The following is a 12,922-nucleotide window of genomic DNA, read 5'->3' as shown; positions in this document are numbered from 1 at the left end:
AATAATAATAATAATAATAATAATAATAATAATAATAATAATAATAATAATAATAATAATAATAATAATAATAATAATAATAATAATAATAATAATAATAATAATAATAATAATAATAATAATAATAATAATAATAATAATAATAATAATAATAATAATAATAATAATAATAATAATAATAATAATAATAATAATAATAATAATAATAATAATAATAATAATAATAATAATAATAATAATAATAATAATAATAATAATAATAATAATAATAATAATAATAATAATAATAATAATAATAATAATAATAATAATAATAATAATAATAATAATAATAATAATAATAATAATAATAATAATAATAATAATAATAATAATAATAATAATAATAATAATAATAATAATAATAATAATAATAATAATAATAATAATAATAATAATAATAATAAAAAGGTAATATTATTATTATTATTTAATATACGAAGTCGTAAATTTTAAAAAAAAATTTTTTCCTTTCGTATATTTTTCCCGCCATTTTCTTTTTCCCCCCTCTTTCCGTTCACGTTTTATTTAATTAAAGTTATCCAGGTGTCGACGTTGAATGAATGAATGATTGAATGAATGAAAAAAAAAAATATATATATATTTTTTTTATGAAATGTGTGTAATTTCCGGTTCGTTCGACATTTTTTTTTATGAAAAAGTAAAATAACCGTTCGTGTCATATCCGAACAAATTCTATTGAAAAAAAAAAAAAATGGCGTCGTCAAATACAACCAAAACTGTTGACAATAATGACAAAAGTTATATAATATTCTTCTTTAAAAAAAAAAAAAAAACATGATATTCTGACACTTTTTATCATCATTTATTATTATCATCATCATCATTATTATTATTCTTTTTTAAAGCGTGAAAAAAAAAATTTTAAAAAAAAGTGCGATACGCATAACAACGTCAATTATTTTTTTCACTTTTTTATCCTTCTTCCTCTCGTATTTACCATCTCGAATTACGCGAGTAATAAAAAAAAATTTTTTTCGTTTTTTAAAATTGATTAATTTCCCCCTTCCCACACTCCCTAGTGATTGTTTCGAGGGGAGGAAGAGGGCAGGGGGGTGAGGACAATACGTAAAAACTTACCTGCAAAAAAATAAAAAATATGGAGCCGTCGTTAACATAATGATAACGGCAACGATATCTTCCGTTTCTTCTTTACACGTGATCCTGAGCCAAGGTACGAATTGCATTATGCAACAAGAACCTAAAAATAAAACTCTCGACGGAGCTGTCATCTGTAATACATATTCACATCGATAATAATAATGATAATATTAATGATGATGATGATGATGATGATGATGATACTTTTAAAATATTAAAAACGATTAACGACACATTTTTGATCATAAATTACAAAATTTTTTTTTTTTTTTTTGGGAAAATTGACAAATGATTTTTATTAAATTTTTTCCGCTTCCGCACACACCACCCACTCATCCCCCTCCTCATCTCCCCTCCTCATCACCGCCTTCTGATAGTCATTAAGAAGAAGGAAAAAAAAAAAATGTATAATTTAATAATAATTTTTTTTTTTTAAATAAATTTTCCGTCGTCAAAAAAAAAATGTGGAAAATGTCTTAATTAATTAAAAAAAAAAAAAAAAAAACTTTTCTTCTGTGAAAAATTAAATTAATAAAGTTTAAACATTTTCCTTAAAAAAAAAAAAACAAAAAACAAAATGGCCGTCGAAAGGTAATAATTTTTTTTTTTTAATATTAATAATTATGCGATTATTAAAAGAAATTTTTCATTTTCCCCTTCCCACACTCCCTCTATTCCTCCCTCCTTCTACCCACACAAAATTATAATGTTAAAACACAAACGTGTAATTAGACTAATTTATATTTAAATTAATAATAGTGATAATAATGATAATAAAAAAAAGGTTAGTTAAATAACATACGTACGAAAAATTATCTCGTCGAAAATTTTTTTTTCCCCCCCGAAAAAAAAAATTTAAGAAATGAAGAAAAATGGGAAGTAGGAAAGAAAAGGGACGAGGGGATGGCGGGGGGAGTGTAAAAAAAAGATGTAAAACCTTAAACAGGCATTAAAGTAAAACAAATTAAGAGAGAGAAAAATATGGCGCCGTAAAAATTTTTTAATTTTATTTTTTACCCGAAAAAACGTGAGTTAATTATTTAAAAAAAAAAATTTACGATAAAATATAGACTATAAAAATTAGTATCATTCTCTCTCTCTCTCTCTCTCCCCCTCTTTTTCTTTGCACATAAATATAAATTGCAATTATTTATAGCAAAATTAAATCCTTTAAAAAAAAAAATAAAATAAATTTTCACGGGCGTGTAAAAACAAACCAAAAAAATCGAAGCGTAAATTTTCTTTGTTTTGTGATTTCAAGCAGAGGAAAATTATAACGTGACAACAACAACAACAACAACAACAACAAAAACAATAAGAAAAACTCACCAAATTTTCAATAAACATGTGAATCCCTAAAAATTTAGCTTCTCTCAATGCTCCTAACAAATACAAAACAGATCCGATTTCCATCGCTAATTCTGATATTATACGTATTTTATCTTCGTATTTATCATACGATAAAAGTCTACATTCTTTATCATCATTATCATCATCATCATCTCCGTTTAACTTCTGGAAAAAGAAACAAAGAAAGAAAACAAAACAAAAAAATTTAAATTTTAAATTTTAACGAAATAAAAACAAAAGAGAAACATATAAATTTAATAAATTATTAAATATATAAAATATAAACACGTTCGAACGTGATTAAAAAAAAAAAATTAATTATTTACCTCATCCTTTGTTGAATTATTATTATTATTATTATTATTATCATCCCCATCCCCATCATCATCATCCCCATCATTATCGTCATTAATAAAATTTTCTCGAATTTGTCGTTTTTTTTTCTTTTCCCACTGTTTATTTAATAATAATTCTTCGCTTTTATTATTATTATTATTATTATTTTTCTTACTTTTCCACGACGTTTCGTTTCTTTAAACAAAAAAAAAAGTCACGTGATCGTAACAATAAAAACTTTTAATAATAAATCATTGTTGTTATTATAATCTTTTCGTTTAGAGAGGGCGGCCATTTTTTTTTTTTTTTTAAATGAAATTCGATGAAAGTTTTTTTTAACGTTAAGAGGAAATCACGTGTTGTTTTTTAAATTTTGGCGGGAATTTAATAAAATTCAAAAAAAAAAAAATTCCGTTACAAAAAACTTACTTTTGAATTTGTCCATCGTAATAATTTTTAAATAAAATTAATTTATCATATTTTTTGTTTTCGTTCTTTTCAAATTTCGTCGTCGTCGTGGTCATTTGATGAGAATAATTTTTTACTGACGTCACTATCACGTGACCAGGAAAAGAATATGACGTGGCAGTAGTTGTGGCGGTGGTGGTGGTAACGTTATTTGAATTATCAACAACGGACGTTATGTTGTTGTTATTATTATTTAAAACGACGATACCGTTTGTTGTTGTTGTTGTTCCTGTCGGAGGACCGGGTCGAAGTGTAAAACAGATAACAGAGATAAGAAAATAGAAAAAAAAAGATATAAATTGCCTGTAGAATCTAAAAAATAAAAAATAAATAAAATAAAATAAATAAATAAAATAATAAAAAATTGGAAATTTTTTTTTTTTTTCTATTTCGGCCGAAATCGAAGAAAACTTTGAGAAGAAAAAAATTTTTATTTTTGTTTGTTTTAAGAGATGCCATTTTGAATAAAATTTCTTTTTTTTTGTTTCCGATTGTAAATTTTATTTATGACGTTTCGAATTGTTTTCTACTTTAGAAAACGAACAATTTATTTATTTTTTTTTTTGCTTAAAGTAATAAAACTTTTTTTTTTCTTTTTCTTTTTAACTCTATCATTTAAGTAAAAATACTTTTAAGTATCCCTTTTTTTTTTGCTTGAAACGTAAACGTTTGGAAACAAAAATTATTTCTTTACGGTTACGTTCCCCCTCTCCTCTCTCCCTTCTTTCCTTTTACTCTCTTATTCCTTTATACAAAAATTGCAACTATTTATTATCATTATTATCGCTATAATAATTTTTTTTATTTATTAAAATTCTGATAAAATACCTGTGGTTTTTTAAAAGGTAATAAAATATCAATTGCGTTTTCCGCTCTCTTCATTTCATTTCCGGTTTATGATTTCAAAAAGAAAAGTAAATGTAAAATTTTCTTTCTTACCTGAATTTAACGTAGGTGTTCCATTTTGCGACTAATAAATCTACCAATACTCCATCCATGAGTTCTAAATGTTCGTCTTTTTCCTTAAAAAAAGAATAAGAATAATATTAATAATAATAATAATAATAATAATAATAATAATAATAAAAGAGTGGTAAGAAAAGAAAGTGAAAGAAAAGAAGTGTAGGGTAGGGAGAAAACAGGAAAATGAAAAAAAAAAACAAAAAAAGAAATAAGGATTCGAAAAAACTGAATGAAAGAGAGAGAGAAAGAGAGAGGGGGTGGGGGTATGGGGAAGAGGGAAAGAGGGGGAAGGGGATGATAAGGGTGATAAGAAAAGGTGTAGAAAAATAAAAATAAATACGGAAAAAATTCAAAAGATTTTTTTTTTTTTTAAACGAACGAATTTTTGTAGTAAACAAACACGTTTTTTTTTTTTTTTTTTTTTTTTTGAAATCTCAGCCGCAAAAAAAAAAAAAAAAAAAGTGGAAAAAGAAAAAAGGAAAAAAAAGTGGAAGAAGAAAAAGAAGGAAAATAAAAATAAAAATGAAAAAAAAAAAAAAAAAAAGAAAACCTTGGAAAATGAAAACCCCTTTTGAAATTTAAAAGCTTTTACATTCATTGAGAAAAGTCATTTGTTTTTTTTTTTTTTTCCAAAGGCCGCCCCCTTAACAAAAAAAAAATCCCCCCTTTCTTTTTTTTTTCTATTTCATTTGAAAAATTTTAAGAAAAATGAAAAAAAAAATGAAAAAGGAGGAAAAAATTTTAAACCGGAAATAAAATGAACTCACTCCGAAAACGACTAAATTTAACGCTGAATTTTTACTTATGTTTCCGGTTTCGATATCAATCGTATCGATTTGTGATAACGGATATGCCGCACACGTTATGCTCCCTGAAAACCAACAACAACAAAAATTTTCCAAATCGGAATCTTCTAGAATGTTTAAAAAAAAAAAAGAAAAAATTCATTAATTTACCTATTTGCCAATAAATTTCTCTTTCTATGTTTAAAATATGAAAAAAAAGTTCGACTCTTGCTAATTTTGCCGCAAGTGTAAGTGGCGTTAGACATTTTGCATTTTTTAACGATAAATTGGCGCCAACTTCATAAGCCACGTCAAACATGGGCTAAGAAAAAAAAACAAATCATTTCCAATCCTTTTTTTTTTTTAATTTCCTAATTTTTCTCATTCCCATTTTACCAATTTATTATGTATGACGAGCATGTGTAAAACAGTGTTGCCATTTGTATCTTGATTATCGGGATTGGCACCCTTGGCAAGCATCAAACGATAACTTTCTTCTTGTCCCAAACAAGCTGCAAAACTTAACGGATATTCTCCCCAATAAACGTATCTGTAATAACCATTTTTTTTTAAAATGAATTTTTAATAAAAAATAAAATTAAGATCGATCGATCGATATATCAATATATCGATGATTGATTATATTTAAAAATAATCCATTAATTAATTTTTTGTTTTGTTTTTTTTTTGTCGGGGGAGGGGGAGGGAGAGGGTGGAGAGTAAAAAAACATTTGTTTTGGCAAATAACTTCATCATGTCGATATATTAACAAAGTTAATTAATTAATAATTTAAAGTTATTATTATTATTATCACGATAAGAAATAATTAAAACGAAGTTAATTAATTAATTATTAAAATAAAACCGCAAATCAAATAATTACATATGATAATAATTATAATAACGTGTTTTTTTAATTTTTTATTCGACGATTAATATGAATGAAATTTTTTATTAATAAGGGTTAAAAGTTTTGGTAACATTGTTGTAACATGTAATTGGGGTTGGTAATATTTATAAAACGATAAAGTGAAAAAAAAAAATTTAATTTTAAGTTTTGAAGTTTAAAAAAAATTTGTCGCATTTTTTTTTGTCGTAGTAGGAGAAAAGTCTCGTTTTTTTGCCGTGGCAGGAGAAAAGTTGTGTCGTTTAAAAAAGGAAACTTTTTTAAAATTTAAAAGTAACGTTTTTTGGGTAATGATGTGCGATTTAAATTTGAAAATGAAAAAAAAAATAAAATAAAATTTTTAAATTATCAAGTTTGGCGTGTGTATGTGTATTCGAAATAGAAATTTTCCCTGTCGGATTTCAATTGAAAAATGCTGTCATGAAAATAAAAAAAGGAAAATTAAATTAAGGGAAAACACGTTTTGAAAAATCATCACGCAAAAAATTTCTTTTTTTTTTTTTTTTAAATAAAAGCTTAACCCTTGATTTTTTCGTAATTAAAAAAAAAATAAAACATTTTTTTTTTTCACAAAAGCATGCACGACGTTTTATATTTTAAAATGTTTTTTTTTTGTTAACGTGGGTCAAGGTCAAGGTCAAAATTTAAAATCAAAATCCCGTCCCCTTCCTCTCCCCACGCCATGTTTTTTTTTCGATCAATCAAATTTTCACTAATTTATTATCAATCGCACATATTTTTTCACGTCGGAACGATCGCCATTTTAAATTATTATTAAATGATTTTAAAAATAAAAAAATTTTTTAATCTGGTTCCACGTCGTGGTCGGGAGTGGGTGGTGTACTCCTGTAATCCACCTACTCGAAGGCGGAGTATAGAGGATGTTTTTAGGTAGGTGTGGTTATGGGATTGGATTTCTCACGTTGGCTAAGTTTCCGCTAGGGGTTAACCTTGGACATGGATACCTTGGGGGAGTTTGGGGTAGCCAGGGTAAGTCGGAAGAGGCGGAAGTAGTCCGCCCAAAAAAGTTTCACGTGTCGAAGGTCGCGGGTTCGATTCCAGGGTTTGAAAATTTAGTTTCGGAACGTGCAATACAGACAAACCTGTAAGAGGATCCACTAGTACCCTTTCGAAGATAGGGGTCGAGGCTAAAATGCAATTTAAACCCCCCCCTTCAAAAATACACGGCAATATATGAAAAATTTTTTATTTCCACGTCTTTAACTTACCCTTCGTAATTAGTTTCCGTTGATAAATTAACATATTCATGATCGAGAGAATCCGTTCTTGTTGCTTTTTGATCTTCTGGACACATGAAATTTCCAAAACAACGTTCGTGAAAATTAGAACCGCTATCGAGTAAATATTTAACCATGGCAGGATCTTCATTTACTATTGCCACGTGAAGAACGCTTTCACCTAATCATAAATCATTATTATTACTATTTTTTAAAAAATTAATTAAATTTTTACGAACAAAATCCAACATTTCGCCTCTCCTCCCCCAACAATTCACCTTCTTATTTTGCTCTTGTAATCTTTTTTTATTCTCCCATTTAATTATGCTCAGGCGGTTACATAAAAAAAACGAGGAGGGCAGGGGGAGGGTTTCCCTGTTGAAAATAGATTTAAGGCCTTTTTATACTCCGAGGTATATTGGTAACGGTTTTGACAAACGATCGGCGGTGAGTGAGTTTAAAATCTATTATAAATAGAATTCGTTCCATGGATATAAAAATAATAATAATGATGATGAGAGTAATAATAATAATAATAACAAGTCCCGAGAAAATCTGGAAAAGATTGAAAATAAAATTGGAAACGTTTAGAAAAAAAGTTTAGAAAGGTTGTGTAGAAGATTAGGGAGGTTTCTCTGGATAAAACTGGAGAAGTCTGGAAAAAAATTCTGGAGAAGTCTGGAGAAAACTGGAGAAAACTGGAGAACTAGAATAGTCTGGATAAGCCTAGAGAAGTCTAAAAATATCCTGGAGAAAACTGGAGAATTCTGGAGAAAATTCTGGAGAAGACTGGAAAAGTCTGGATAAGACTGGAGAATATCCTGGAAAAATCTAGAACAAAAATTAATATCGAAACATTTATTCGCAAGCAATCGGGTAGAATTTTGGAAATAAAACTCCTACAAGGGCAAACATGGAATCTCGCGTTGAATTAAAATAATAATTATAATAATAATAAAAACAGAAACAATTCCGGCTATCGTGGGAGCAGCACTGGAAGCCATGCCACATTCAATGAAAGGAAATTTAAAGAAAATTTTGAAGAACCTAAAGGAAGAAACCATCCAGGATTATAGAGAAAATATTATAAATAGTACCACCGAAATTCGAGTATTTGTCCCTAAGGAAACTCCCGACAAATAAGAGCCTTGTCGTGTTTAATAGTGAACATAATAATAATAATGTGATTATATTAAAATTTTACGATTGTAACGTAAAAAAAAAATTATTTATTTATTTTTACGTAGAGTTATAAGTTTAATAAAGGGGTTTCTGAACATTTCTAGAAATTTACCTAAAAGTTGTTTTTTAATAAAGTACATAAATAAATAAATAATAATAATGATAATAAAGTAATTAAACTTACCGTAATATTCGTCCGACATGTAAATGTCATTTATAAGTTTCGGATAAAATTTTAATAATCTTTTAGCTAAATCCGCGTGGATTGACGTGGCATTAAGCATGCACAGGTGAAGGCATGTTTCTCCCACGGCTCCCCTTTTTTTCAAATCCCAACAAACGTCTCTATATTTTTTATTGTAATCGTGAAAATCTAATAAAAAAAAAAAATCATCATTATTATTTAAAAAAATTTTTTCATGGAGTTAAAACGAATTTTTACGTTTTTGTCGTTGTCGTCGTTATTGTACGTGCAATAATAATAATAATAATAATAATAATAATAATAATAATAATAATAATAATAATTTTATTTTTTAAGAAAAAAAGTTTTCCTGTTGTAAATAAGACTTTTCAAAAAGAAAAAAAAAAGGAAAAGAATTCAAAGGAAAAAAGTTAATTCATTTTACCTTCTTGTACGCCATCTGGAGCCGGTTGAAAATCTCCAGGATTTCCATCACGATCCATGTCAAATTCAGATTCTGGATCTTCCATGTTTTTAAGAAGCGGAAGCTGAAAAAAAAAATTTATTATTATTATTATTATTATTATTATTATTATTTTTTGTTAATCCTAAAATTTTCTTATCATCATCATTCTCGTTCTCATCATTATAAGTTAAAAATTTAAAAACTTTTCCAATATTTTTTTTATTTTCTCCAGTTTTTTTTTTTTTTTGGAAAAAAAGCGGAAATGAGTATTTTTTTTCTCTCTTACCAATTTTGTTCTAGATCTTTCGCAGTTTCTTAAAAGTACCAACTGTGATATGGGTATCAATCTTCCTTTTCCTTTGTTATATAAAAAAGGTTCAATTTTTGTTTTGATCGCGTGATCTAATTCAGCATATTGTTTCGTTTGTGTCGCTCTTTTCATCATGTCGACCAAAAGACCTCCACCTGAAATAATAATAATAATAACAATAATAAATTTTTTCCTCCAATACGAAAACGATACATATGATGATAATAATAATAATAATTAAAAACGTACCTTTTAAACCGACTAATTTGTACAATGGTTGTTCGGATGTTCCCGCTTGTTTTTTTACACCACTCGTAACGTTACTCTCTGTATTTCCCATTTTTTTTTAACTAAAATAATAATAATAATAATGATATTAAATCAAAGAACCGGAAATGTATATAATAATAATATAAAAAAATTATAAAAGAAAAAAAAGCATTCAAGTTTTAAAATAAAATGAAAAAGTAAAAATTTTAATATTTGTTATTTATGTACATATATGTATGTATTTCCGTACCGGAAATGATATGTTAAAATGATAATAATATTTAAATTACGTTGAAAACAATTTAATTTTCCTTTTGTATATATACATATTAATATTTTATTTCGAAAACGTTGAAAACTTTTTTATTTGTTCAAAACAAAAAAACTTTTTCAATTTTATTTTAAATTCTTCATCTTTTTTTTTAACGTTTTTATTACTGAACGCGCACCACACGCACACACGCACTCGCGCGTGAAGGGTTTTTTCTTTTGTTATTTACGCGACAAATTTCCCTGATTTTCATTTTTTTGTCGCAAGTCATAATAAATTCATTCATCATATGCATTTTGATCGGTCAGGTTTTTACGAAAAAGCGGATGTTGATATGTTGTTTTCATTTTTCGTGGGTAAATGTGTGTAAATTCCCGTGACGTGACGTCCACGCTACGTCATTTCCTGTACGGTTTCCGTTTTTTTAAAAAATTTTTTTTTTCAAAATCACGCAACGACGATCCAAATCATCGTCGTCGTCGTCATTTTCTGGATTTTTTATTTTTCTCAAAGTTTTTTTTTTTGATTTTAAAAAATTTTTACCGCCGATTTTTGTATTGTTCCGTCATTTCCGGTTTTTGTAAATTATTTATTTATTTATTTGATGATACGAAATCACTTATTGTAATCGTACCGAAATTTATTTACGCCTTTTCAAATATACATTTCATTTTCTTAATATCAGTTAATCGGACAATTAAAGAAAATCAATCAATCAATCAATCATTTCCGTTTCCGATTTGGGAAAATTTATTCATTCATATCCTATTTTGTGAAATTTAAAGATTTAAATTTTAATAATTTTAAATCTTCTCCAACTTCAAGTGATAAATCCTTTATTTATTTATTTATTATTATTATTCAACCAGTAGAATTTTAAAATAAAAAATATTTACGTATATTTATAGTACTATATAGCGCTATAAATACGTAATAATAATAATAATAACAACAAAATTTATTTTTATACGTATTTTTCCTCATCGTTATATTTTATGTAAAAGAATATATTTTTTTTTTTTTCGATCGAATTATTTAACCCGGGAAAAAAGTATTATTATCATTATCATTTCCGTTTTATTTTTTTTTTATCCGAAAATATTTTTGATAAAATAATAACGAAAAAGTAAAATGGAGGAAATTAAGATGAAAAAAGGGGAAGAAAAAAAAAAGGTTGATAAGTGATTACATGTAAGATATAACACGTAATCGAAATTTTTTTTTTTTTTTATATGTTGGTAACACGAGAAAATTTATTTTTTTTTTTATCTTTTAATTAAAACAACGTTCGGAAATGTATACATATTTCATGTCGTTATTTGTTTCCTTTGTAAACTTCCTTTTTCTATTTTAAAAAAGGAATGGAAAAGAAAAGAAAGGAAAGAAAAGGTAATATGCAAAAAGGTTTGATATGTTTGTTTGTTTGTTTCTTTGTGTGTTTTACTGCTTTAAATTTATAGCATATAAGTTATTATAATGATAACGATAATAAGGATGATGATGATGATGATGATGATGATGATGAAAACGATGATGATTGTGTTGATGATGTTGGTATTGATGATGTTGGTGTTGATGATGATGATGATTGTGTTGATGATGTTGATGATGATGATGATGATGATGATGATAATGATGATGATGTGATTAGTCTTACGCGCGTATGGGAAAAACGTATTAAATGGCAAACGTTTAAATCGTGATTTAAATCCGCAGACGGATATTATAAAATTAAATAATAAAATATTTTTATTTACAAAAATTTTTTAATATTCCTCACAATTTTCTTCATGTTTTCCTCATCCTTCGAAATAAAATTAAACGCGCATTTTAAACGTGTAAATAGAAAAAGTAAGTTTGTAAAACGAGTTTTCCATTTTCTTCGCCTCTTTTCGCTCATTTTTCCTTCCTTCCTTCCTTTTCCCATTTTTTAATGTCTACGCACCCGCTACTTTATTATTGTTTTCATTCTTTCCTTTTTTAATCCGGTTTTAATATTAAAATGACATTATTTACTTTTTAAATTTAATAATGTATATATAATGATAATAATAATAATTTTTTTTTTTTTTTTGATTTTATTATAAGAAAAAGATTTCGTCGTCGGCCATTTTTTTTCGTTTTCTTTTTTTTCCTTTATTAAGTCGGATGACAAAAGATTAATTTAATACAAAAAAAATAAATCTTTTTTTCAAGATGGCGTCACAAGTTTAATTTTAAAAATTAATTTATAAAAAGGGGAGGGGAACGGGGGGCGGGAAAGAAAAAGACAAAAATTTTTTGCGACGATTACATTTAAAAACATACGTGAAAATAAATAAAATGAAAAAAGAAAACACGTAATTAAAAAGAAAAATTTTCTTTTTCTTAAAAAAAAATTTTCCTCACAAATCTTTTCATCATTTTTCATTCATTCTTTCTTTCTTTCTTTCTTTCTTTCTTTCTTTTTACAATATTTGCAAAATTTTTTATATGACATTTACAACAAATTTTTTTTTACGTTTGAAAAACGTCAAATTCATTAAAAGAAATGAAATTTTTCACTTTTTTATTTTATCTTAATTAAAATTTTTAATAATAATAATAAAAAACTTTAAAATTAATTAATTATAATAATTTATGCATGGAATTTTATTTATTTTTATTTTAAAATTAATTTTAAATTTTTGTGAAACCGAAAAAATTAATAATAATAATAATAATAATAATAATAATAATTAAAAAATATTCGATTAATAATTTTAACCAGGAAAAAAAATTTGAAATTTTTTTTTCGTTAACGACATAAGCTAAACAGTAAATTAAAAAATAATTTTTTATTCGTGGAATGTGTAAAAAAAAATCTCGTGAAATTTTTTTTTTTTTTTCCTTTCTCTTATTTACAAAAAATTATAATAATTATTCTAATTTAGAAATTAAAAATGTTTAATTATTTCTCCCTTACCCCTCTCCCCCCCCCTCGTTTTTTCTGCTGAAAAATAAAATTTTAAAATTTAAAAAAAGAAAAAAACTTGAAAAAGTAAAAAAGGAA

General features: G+C 25.8%; 1 protein-coding gene across 1 annotated transcript in view; it reads right to left on the bottom strand.

The window, feature by feature from the left end:
* The window catches only part of Phum_PHUM356850 (uncharacterized protein), a gene marked incomplete at both ends in the record, with an annotated part of 13,908 nt that extends 4,218 nt beyond the window's left edge, over nt 1–9,690 (bottom strand). Inside the window, 12 exons of the mRNA XM_002427918.1 lie at nt 1,141–1,292; nt 2,491–2,629; nt 3,397–3,627; nt 4,255–4,337; nt 5,046–5,149; nt 5,235–5,385; nt 5,460–5,613; nt 7,200–7,389; nt 8,575–8,763; nt 9,020–9,122; nt 9,327–9,505; nt 9,600–9,690. Of these exons, the coding sequence (XP_002427963.1) occupies nt 1,141–1,292; nt 2,491–2,629; nt 3,397–3,627; nt 4,255–4,337; nt 5,046–5,149; nt 5,235–5,385; nt 5,460–5,613; nt 7,200–7,389; nt 8,575–8,763; nt 9,020–9,122; nt 9,327–9,505; nt 9,600–9,690 (1,766 nt within the window). The remainder of the gene's footprint in view (nt 1–1,140; nt 1,293–2,490; nt 2,630–3,396; nt 3,628–4,254; nt 4,338–5,045; nt 5,150–5,234; nt 5,386–5,459; nt 5,614–7,199; nt 7,390–8,574; nt 8,764–9,019; nt 9,123–9,326; nt 9,506–9,599) is intronic.
* Between the last annotated feature and the right edge of the window lie 3,232 nt (nt 9,691–12,922).

The sequence above is a fragment of the Pediculus humanus genome, genomic scaffold, assembly GCF_000006295.1.
Source record: "Pediculus humanus corporis 1103172107770 genomic scaffold, whole genome shotgun sequence".
Taxonomy (NCBI): Eukaryota; Metazoa; Arthropoda; class Insecta; order Psocodea; family Pediculidae; genus Pediculus; species Pediculus humanus.
The sequence above is the reverse complement of the archived record's forward strand: the minus strand, read 5'-3'. Positions and strand labels throughout refer to the sequence as shown.